The following is a 10,886-nucleotide window of genomic DNA, read 5'->3' on the forward strand; positions in this document are numbered from 1 at the left end:
TTCATAACTCACATCCGCTTGAGATTTATCAATCAATTTTTGAAAAATAATTAATTAATAAAAAATATATTATTTTTTTTCGGTCGTAAGTGCGAACCGTCGTAAGTCGAGGACTACCTGTATCTCTACATAATAAAATGACATATTTGAAACGGAGTCGTGCAGTGCTGTTAAGTACGAACAGACCTTAAAACAACTAGTTTTATATAATTTCAAAATAATCTCCGGATGAGACTTGGTCTGAGGCGGTAGCCCTAGCCATCGCTAAATGAAAACAACAAAGATTGAAATGTGACCGTATTTCATCGTATCGGCCCGCACGATAGGTTGGCAAGCGTGTCGATGGCAGCAGTGGCGACCCGCCTCTAGCCGTAGCCGTAGTTGTAGCCGTGACTGCTGACCGCTGACTTCCGACTCCCGACTCCCGACTCCCGGACTCCCGGACTCCCGACTCCCGACTAGTGACTAGTGATCGGCGATTGCGAGTGTCCGAGTGGTCGAGTGGTCGAGTGGGTGCGCTCGACGTGGTGTGTGACGGACTCCTCGCCGATCACCAATCACTAGGCGAAACCGAAACGAGGAGCTGCGACCGGCGACTCCGAGGAGTCGGGACGCGGGAAACGAAGACGGAAGTAGAGACGGAAGCGGATGGTGGTGAGGGCGTGACGGGTGAGGGTGAGGGTGAGGGGGAAGGGGGGCTGCCATGACCGAGTACAAGCTGGTGGTGGTGGGCGCGGGGGGCGTGGGCAAGTCGGCTCTCACCATCCAGCTGATCCAGAACCACTTCGTGGACGAGTACGACCCGACGATCGAGGACTCGTACCGGAAGCAGGTGGTGATCGACGGCGAGACGTGTCTGCTGGACATCCTGGACACGGCGGGCCAGGAGGAGTACTCGGCGATGCGCGACCAGTACATGCGCACCGGCGAGGGCTTCCTGCTCGTGTTCGCCGTCAACAGCGCCAAGAGCTTCGAGGACATCAGCTCCTACCGCGAGCAGATCAAACGCGTCAAGGACGCCGAGGAGGTGCCCATGGTGCTCGTCGGCAACAAGTGCGATCTGCAGGCGTGGGCCGTCGACATGACTCAAGCCAGAGAAGTAATTTTTTTATTTATTTATTTATTTGGAAAATTTACAGTTTATTAAGTTACATAGATTGATAGTAAAAAAAACATAATTATGTTAAGTAAACCATTAATAATTTTCACATATAGGTAAAAAAAAGAAAAGTTCAAACATTTAAAATAAGAAACAAAAATGATAATAGAGTAAGATAGTAAGAAAAAAATAGTATAATAAAAATATCAAAATAATAATATGATAAAAATTATGAAATAATAAAAATAATATAATATATAACAAAAAACAAAAGACAAAATAAATACATCAAAATAAAAATTCATAATCACAATCGTAAATTTTCAATAAAATAAATCATCGAAAAACAAATTTGCAATAATCACTCTAGCTTGTATAGCATTAATATTAAATAAGTCAAACATAGAAATTGTTAAAATTAGTGTGTTGACGGTGGAGCTTGCACGCCAGATGAATGAGCTTCTTCCATAATTAGAAAAAGTATTAGGTATGTAAAGGAGCTCATTACATCTAGTCATTCTATTTGGCACACGCAATGATAGTCTGCTCAATAATTGAGGACAGTCGATCGAGCCGTTAAGGATGTTCAAAATTGTTTGAGATGTCAGCTATCTCCCTTCTTTTGACAAGTGGAAGTAGATGCTGGCACCTACAAGCATCTTCATAGGAAGTATAGGATAATCCAAAACGGCTACTGATGTACCTCAAGAATCTCTTCTGAATGCGCTCCAATCTGTCTCTTGCACCAGAGTACTCTGGGTTCCAAACTTGGGATGCAAACTCAACAATACTTCTTACGTATGATTTAATAGAAGTAAAGCATTTGGAGGACCGGATGACGAAGCTGAGGGCCTTCGACGCTCGAGCTACAACATTGTCAATATGTTTACTAAAGGATAGATCAGAGTTTAAAAAGACTCCCAAATCCCTAATTTCCGATACCCTTGTGAGTCTATGTCCGTTGATTGAATGAGGAAAGTCAACTGGACATAGTTTTATGGTGAAGGTTATGCAGGAGCATTTTGCTACATTAATTTCCAACTTATTTATGCTGCAATAAGCCTCTAGCCTGAACAAATCATCTTGTAGGGCCAAAGCATCATTTCGGTTGTCTATTCTCTTGAAAATCTTCATATCATCAGCAAATAATAGTACACTTGAATTCTGAAAACATTTTTCAATATCGAAGATGAAGATATTGAAAAATGTAATTACACCAACACCAACATTATTACTTTCATATATATATAATAATAAATAAACAATATTTCAAATTATATATATAAAACAAATGAACACTACTCAAATTCACACTTTTTTTTTTCAAAAACAAATGAAACGACACAATGGCCGAAATGACATAAACGTGAAATTATCAGTTTAGAGAGCTTTGTGAGACGTCATTAGTCATTTTTTGAAGATAGTGTCTCTTGAATTTCGAACAAACCTCGATGCATCATTTTCTTCAGCATAGTCTGTATGAAAATTATGAAATACCTTTTTTCCGATAGGTTGGAGATACAATTGAGTTGATGTCATATCCTGCACATATTATGTCTCGTTTTGGAGACGATATGAGGCTAGTGCTTCGCCCAGACTTGAAAAATAAAAATAAAGTCGAAAAAAAAATGAATTTTATTTACAAAACTGTTATGAAAACAAATGAAAGTCATCTTCTTAAATATTTTGCTTTTTATTTTTTTTTTATTCTGTTGAATGCCCACCACGCTGAAAATTTCGCCAACTAGAATTATTTTGAAATTCAATAGAAAGCAGGTATAAAAATTGTAGCTAATCTAAACAAACCCTAAATAACTACCGCTGAGGATTTCAAATTTTGTATAGGTGTGTTTAGACTCTCTGATATATCTTACAACGATATAAAATAAACAAAAGAAGTCTATTAATGAATGTATTTTTCCAAAACCAGTTCCATCTTCTTCATTGTTGTTAAAATTTATTGCTCGCAATCTAAATGCCAAGACACAATCTAAAATACTCAGCAGCTATGGTTATAAATTCAGAAATTCTGGTGTATATATTAGTTTTTATAAACGTTGACAAATGAATGACACATTATATGACCCATAATTCAATGCATTTTTTTTTTCAATGCGACCTAGTAGTATTCTTGTTTACTTTGTACATGCTCAAAATACAACGCCTATCGGCGTTTTTCATGCCCATGGACTTATTGGCAAAACGCCGATCAGCGGTGGTTAGCATTCAAAGGATTAATGGCATCTCATAACAAAACATTGTTCAAACTCCAACAGAGAATGAGTCCTCGAATACATTTTTTTTTATATCGTACTAGTGAGTGTTGTAATTAAAAATAATAATAAATATTTAAATCATTGCCAAAAAACGAAAATCCAAACAAAAATAATATCTGGGGACTGAAATTTCAGTCCTTATAAGATAGAATTACTGTTTTATTAATGGACCGAGGATATGTTACGGCTATCATGGGGGGAGCAAAGTTTTGACCAGTCAAGGAATGACTTTCTAGGGGGGGGGGGTGTTTTATATTTAAAAAAAACATGAGTGTATATGAATTTTAATCATTTTTTTATCTACATTTTTATCAATAAAATTAATAGTAAAATAATTTTAAAAAATCTATTAAGAGATTTGTATTGTTGGTTTAGTATTTTTATTCATAATAATACATTGAACAATGCGGATAGTTACAATCTAAGGGGGGCAGCCCCTCCCCCCAAACGGCGCCCCTGGATACATCTATGGATAATTTTTTTGATAAACTTACATTTTCAGAGCATAAATCGTCAAATTCCGAAATGCTGAAAAACTCGAAATTTGGAGACATTTATGGACAAATTTGTGGCCAGTAAAGTAGTTTTAAATAAATATAATAAAAAATCTAGCTTTATTTTCTAATTATAATTACGAAAAATTCATGAATAAAATACAATAAATATTCTGTAACGATTAGATGTATCTTCTAATATATAATTTCGAAAGAGACTTTGTATATAAGGTTTTTATTACAAATACCGAGCGAAGCCGCGTAAAACCACTAGTATTGTCGATTGTTTCAAAGGTGAAAATAAATGAATATTTTTTAAATAAATTATGTATATTTGAAAACAAAAAAATCGATTTTGTTTGTTATTCAAATAATAAAAGAAAAAAAAGATGGCTTCTTTTGTTTTGTCATACTTGAATGTTTTTTTAAATAAAAAAAAAAAACAGTTGAATTTTTAATTAAAAGAAGGAAATGAAACTAGTCAATCCTTTCAAATGATAAATTTCAGCCGATTATAAATTCGCCTTTAAATTTAGTATTCTCAGAATCGAATGCTTATAAACACACATGCCGTTTATTATTGAATTCGTCCAAACAATGCTTATAACACAACTGTCGATAAACTGTACTTGTTCGTCGGTTCAATCTTGACAGAATTCTCGGAACGTACGTACACTTACAAATGTGCACGCCGATATTATTAGTCATCGCTCAATTGCTGGCGAGCGAGATCCGTCTGATTAACGGGTTAATTAAACGCGTGACTAACGCTGTTGTTTTCGCGTTTTCAGATTGCCAAGCAGTACGCCGTACCCTTCGTGTCGACATCAGCGAAGACTAGAATGGGAGTGGACGACGCCTTCTACACTCTAGTCAGGGAGATCCGCAAGGACAAGGAGTCGCGCGGCAAGAAGTCCAGAAAGCTCAACAAGATCGGCTCTCACCGTCGATTCAAGTGTGAAATCCTCTAAAGCGAGGAGACGTCGATTGCGAAATCAAAACTAAAAAATAAATAAAATCACAGAACAATCTTATTCCCATATTTAAATTTTAACAAAAAAAAAATGAAATTTTAATAGATATATAAATGAATAATATTAAAAACAAAATCTCGGTCGAGAGAACATTTTTAGGCAATATAAAATCCTAAAAATAACGATATATTATATACATATATTATTAATTTGCAATTTCATCGTGTGTGTTCAAAGTGATACTTTTTCGTCGAGGAAAAGTGGTTGTTGATTGTGGAAGTAAAAAACATCAAAAAAAATGTTTTAATATTATGATTTTTTTTTATTATTGGTTAAGAATGATATGATATTTTATTGTTTAAGCTGTATACAAAATGCGATCCCTTCCAAAAGTAATGCTTCTTTTTTAAAAATGTTTTACTAATAATAATATATATATATCTTATATTATTATATATTAAGCGATTGGCTTAAATCGAGGCTCTATTAACCTTTAAACGGTTTCATGATAATTCAACTGCAAAGAAACGTCTGGCGAAAACATTATTTCAATCTGCAACTTATGATATACGTTTAAAGGTTGTTTGCGTTCCTCGTTTATACAAATGAGTTTTTCTTTGTATATTGCAGTCATTCTACGATAGGCACATGCTCTTTTTTTATTATAAAATTAATGTTAATGCTATTTTAATTGGCACAAATTAAATGGTCAGAATTGAAATCGAATCTTGGTTAGAATTTTATTATTCAGGGTCAGACCAAAAGTCATATGAATGGTCAAAATAAAAATAATAGATGGTCAAAAATAATTAGCAGTCGGCATTAAATCTTTTTTTTTCGTAGACTGGATTATAACTTATAAAGATGCATCTGAAACTGCCGATTTGGGATGCATGTAACAAATGGACCAGTTTAACTATTCCAACTGAAAAAAATGATTATGACCCGTCGTCTTTCAAGATTAATACTTACCATTTTATGTAAATTGTAACCAATCCAGTTTAAATTCTGACCAATCAGTATAAATTCTGACCCATCTAATATTTATTTTATCCATTTATATACTGACCGTTTCGACCCGGAATTCTGACCCGGAAATTACGAACCATTTTGATTTGAAGTTGAACCAATCTCGTATATTTTAATTTTATATCGCTAACCCTTTCCAGACGTCTAAGTAAAATGATAAATAAAAAACAACAACGAACTAAGCCGAAATGATGGATTAAATTTGACAAGACCTACATATTTTGTTTGATTTTTTTTTTCCTTCTAAGCAAAATTATATTTTATTGTTTTTTATGTATGAAAATTACTAACAAGTTAAATATACATAGATATGTATATAAATTTATTTATAATGATATTTTTAAAAAAAATTTCAACTTCTGAGATTTTTTTTTATATAATTTACTGTATTTTTTTTTTAATATATAAATAAAAATGATTTAGTTTGTCTGACATTAAAATCTACAATTTTAAATTTACAACCATCAAATTTTAGTACACTTTTTGATAATCGAACTTTAGACCAAATTATTTTTCAAACTTTCACTTTCTTGAGAAACACTGAGCAAGCCATCTAGTATTAAATAAGATTAATATCTAGTTTCTAATATTCTAATCTTAAAACAAGCCAATGAATATTCGATACAAAGACAAACTTCTGGCTGATTTGATTTCGGAACTTGCCGGCCCGCAGTTATTTCTTCCTATTCGATCATTCAAACAAGTTTGATGCGTCTAGTTTAACTCTTAAATACATATCTATACGTAAGTAATGATCAAATTCGACCTAGTTGTCCGGAAAGGGTTAAAATATAGCATGCAAGACGTATCTTCCTGTCGTAGAATGACTGTTCGATCCGAACGGATGATGGTTGAGCGAACCGCTCGCACCGAATGAGATGAATATGTTTATATTTTAAATTTTACAATTTATATAATAGTTGTAAGGCGTGTGTGCCTTGTGTGCAATTGTTTCTAAATTCAATCGTTTATCGCCGCTTGGATTATATTATATTATATGTATATTGTTCACCGATTAACTCGTCTGATCATCGAGCCGATGATATCCTACCGAACGTGTCATTTTTTTTTGTTGTTGTAATTTTGATCGTCTTGTCGAGTGTGCCATATTTATAACGACTGTTTTTTACTTGTCCGACGAATTTATTTAATTTTTTTCTCTCTGATTTAATCCTTTTCCAACTCGGTTTAACGTTACGTGTGTGTAGTTTTTATCGACCGGTTTTTTTTTCGTTGTATGGTTTGGTTTGTGGACGAATTTTGACGTACCGCAGGACGGGTGGAAAATTCGCGTCTAAGTCTAAAATTAAATTAATTAATTAATTAAATTAAAAAAAAATAATTCAAAATATTCTGCATTTGCCGTCTCACTTTCTCTCGGTCGATTGTAATGTTATTGATAATTATTCTTTCGTGTAAAAAGAAATTACGAATATATATATATATTATATATTAGTAGGCGAAACGATGAACGAATGTTACAGTGAGCAGCGCTTTACTGTAATTTATTATATATTAATATAATATAAATAGTTATGTATGATTTAATTTACTTTTAATTTTTTTTTTTATATAATAAATGATCGATTTTGTGAGCAATTTCAATATTTATATATATATACACATTGAAATAATAGATATGTAGAATTAATATTTGTCTTTTTTATATGTATTACTAAAAAATAATACACACATGTGTGTGTGCGTGTGTATTTGCATATACGTTATGTACATATGTTATTTTTACTTTTGAAAACAATATTGATGATAATGTGAAGGTAGGATTGGTTTTAGGAGGCCGCACGACCGCCCGCTTCACATTGTGGTAAATCGGACTCAAACTATCAGCCGATTTTCACTCAAAACTCAAATCTACAAGATAAAAATGATATGACTGTATATATTATATAATGATATTTCTTTTCGTATTGTATAAACTAATAAAAAAGCTTTTATTTTCTATCAGTGTTTTGCCCGTTGACATCCGAATGGAATTGCTGTGTGATTTCAAATTCACGTTTTGTATAGAAATTACGCGTTGATCATTTGTCAATGTGCTTCCGCATACGTTCGGTATATGAAAACTGTTTGAATAACTCAATTGAGGAATTGTAAGCTTAGACTTGGATCCGATTGACTGTATTTTTATTGACCGTGGAAGCGAATTTTGACCGGTGTGAAGCTTCAGTCTCCACCGTCAACCTTGATCTTGGATATTGTAATCCGAAGCATCTTGAATTTGTTTGTTTTCGTTGGTTCGATGTAATGAATTTGTGCATTGCCGTTGTTTATCAATCCCACAAATAACAAAGTATATATTTTTTGTATATGTATACACAAGTTTGCCCGATGTTCGGAGTCGGCACGTTCGGACGTGCCGATCGAAGGTAACGTGCCGCTCGAACGTCTCGATGCTGAACACCGTTCTTAGGATGTAAGTAATATATTATTAAAAAAAACAACAAGCTATAAACGCAAGGGGATATTGAGACGGGGTGTGTTTTAATAATTCTTTCCGTAGCTTTTATCGTGCATTCGGTCGATGTCCTTTTGTCTTTTACTAGCTTGAAAAATGCACAAAGGCAATATTCAAAAATAAAATCATACATTATTATTATTAGACCATTTTTAACCTTTCCACCGCGTACGACTACTATACATGTCCTAGCGAACATGCCCTCAGCGCGCAAAACACGCATAGATGTCTTGGAAGTTCCAACCTGTATAAGAGCCGTCTATTGTGTTAAAATTTTATAACTTGGTTGAAAATATTACTAAATGTATACTTTACCAAATTCAATAGATGGCAGTAGTCAACAAAAATAAATATAGGTTGTAAAACTCAAAAAAATATTACAACCTATATTTAAAGTCGAAAACGCGATAACAAAATCCGCAAAGAAGCAGCCACGTACAGGGCATGTTCGCTAAATTTGGTGACGCGGGCAAAGGGTTAATATTCAAGATTTCTAATGATACAAATTGAAAGTTTATCGTTGAATATATATAAAAATAAATTTGTTTGTGTATAAAATAATTAATAAAAAAAAAGTACTTTTTTATTACACAATTTTTGATGATCGTAGATAGTTAAAAAAAAACAACTAGAAGAATTTAATTTTTTTTACATACGTAAATGTATATTCTATTGATTTTTTTTTTTTATTAAACATTTAATTTCTAAGACAAATACTACTGCATACGTTTTTAATTGAATTGGGGGGGGGGGATGAATAAATAAATAAAGGTTGTGGCTATTTGTAGGTACTATATCTACAAATTATTGGCTATTTGCAGGTACTATATCTGCGACGGGCGAAAAGCCTTCTGCGCATTCGCGTGAACTGTCACTGTCAGCGTGTTTACTGTTTTTAGTTCGAACTCGTAGTGACGTAGAGTAAAAAATATAATCCAAATTAGTTAATATTATTGTTAGGAAATTATTATCATATACAACGTATAATACCTACATACAAGTACAAGCCGCGAACTAGCTAAATGATATAAATCAATTATAATAAATTCGAAATTTATTTGCCTCGTGTATAATGAACGATTGATTTAACAAGTCTAGCATACATTAAATGTTAGAAATTATAATCGGATTATAAGTTCACGCGCATGCGCAGATATAGTACCTACAAATAGCCAATAATTCGCAGATGTAGTACCTACAAATAGCCACAATCATAAATAAATGCTTAGCCGATCCTGTATTACTCTCGTTGGGTGCTGTTATATATTTTGTATCGTCTACTTACGAAGGCTTTTTTTAACTTTCCGACTAACCCGGCTCGAGCCGACTCAATGGTGTGGCCGAAGCAATCGATTGATACATATTATATATATTTTGTAATGTTAATTGTACCGTTTATATATTCTTGATGATGAAAACAAGTAACTATTATTGATGATTAACAAATAACTCGTAACAGTTGTGTATTAATAACTGCTGAAATAAAGAGATTAATCAAACGTTTGTCTACTTTGTATATTACTCTACAACTAGTCCATTTCAGGTGTCTTCGATCATCTCTCGTACGTGACCTGGTACAATTCGGGGGGATGATAATAGGGTTGCAACAATAAAAGATCCAAGTTTGATGTATTAATAAATGCAAATATTTAATCAATAAAAATAAATCGATGTGAAAATAAAACAATAAAAATCAATATATGTCCACTCATCGAAGAAAATTCTCTTTGCTATGAATAATTTGTTCCCAGGCGTATACGTATGTACATAATTCAATCGATAATATGAATAGTATATTATATTTAAAATAAGATCATACAGAATTAATAATAAAGCGTCGATTTTTTTTTTTATATTAAATCATAAAAATATACTTCTTTTCGAGTATGCATATTGGATTGATGCCTACTATTTATTAGAAACGATAAAACGCATCACTTATCTAATTGTTTATAATAAGCTTGCTTTTTGTTGTTGTTTTGACGGATTCTCGATACATTGGAAAATAAAAAATAAAATATATATACACACATATATGTATATATATATATATGATTTTTAAACGCTAAAATTTGCCATAAAAATAACTCTTTCATTATCATTTATTATTCAATAGATTAGCCAACATGCATTCGGAACAGAAAACAATCATACGTTCGAGCAATATTTATAATACAATTATTGTACACTCGCGACCCCCCCCCCCTCCGTGAAAATAATTAATACATATAAAATAAAAATATCACAATTTTCATTATATAGAAAGAAAACATTATTATTTTTTTGTTTCAATATAACTCACAATCGACGTCACAATTATACAAACTAATTAAGGCATATTTTCGACGTTATACATTTCTTCATTATTGTAACTATAACATTGTCAACGAACTTACATACATATATAATGCGTGTTTAAAGAAATAAAAAAAATAATAAACAGAATTGATTCGAACGAAAGCTTTACAATACCAAAAAAAATAATAGGAACGAAATTGAATTGAACCGATATATATATATATATATATATATATATAT

At 32.6% G+C, this 10,886-nt stretch overlaps 1 protein-coding gene and 1 long non-coding RNA gene across 2 annotated transcripts in view; one reads left to right on the top strand and one right to left on the bottom strand.

Annotated features, from left to right (window-relative positions):
* The window catches only part of LOC143914795 (uncharacterized), a 58,341-nt gene that overhangs the window by 1,533 nt on the left and 45,922 nt on the right, over positions 1 to 10,886 (bottom strand). The gene's annotated exons all lie outside the window — the stretch shown is intronic.
* Positions 294 to 9,845, top strand: Ras85D (GTPase ras-like protein 1). Its single transcript, XM_077435139.1, has 3 exons — positions 294 to 1,099; positions 4,661 to 5,208; positions 9,541 to 9,845. The coding sequence occupies exons 1-2, from the start codon at positions 704 to 706 to the stop codon at positions 4,838 to 4,840; spliced, it is 576 nt and encodes a 191-aa protein (XP_077291265.1). The 5' UTR covers positions 294 to 703; the 3' UTR covers positions 4,841 to 5,208; positions 9,541 to 9,845.

This window comes from Arctopsyche grandis, chromosome 7 (genome assembly GCF_051622035.1).
Source record: "Arctopsyche grandis isolate Sample6627 chromosome 7, ASM5162203v2, whole genome shotgun sequence".
NCBI classification, from domain to species: Eukaryota; Metazoa; Arthropoda; class Insecta; order Trichoptera; family Hydropsychidae; genus Arctopsyche; species Arctopsyche grandis.

Coding starts and splice junctions, on each gene's coding strand:
- Ras85D (XM_077435139.1), top strand. CDS start 704: ATGACCGAGTACAAGCTGGTGGTGGTGGGCGCGGGGGGCGTGGGCAAG. Junction 1,100..4,660: donor ACATGACTCAAGCCAGAGAA/GTAATTTTTTTA, acceptor TCGCGTTTTCAG/ATTGCCAAGCAGTACGCCGT.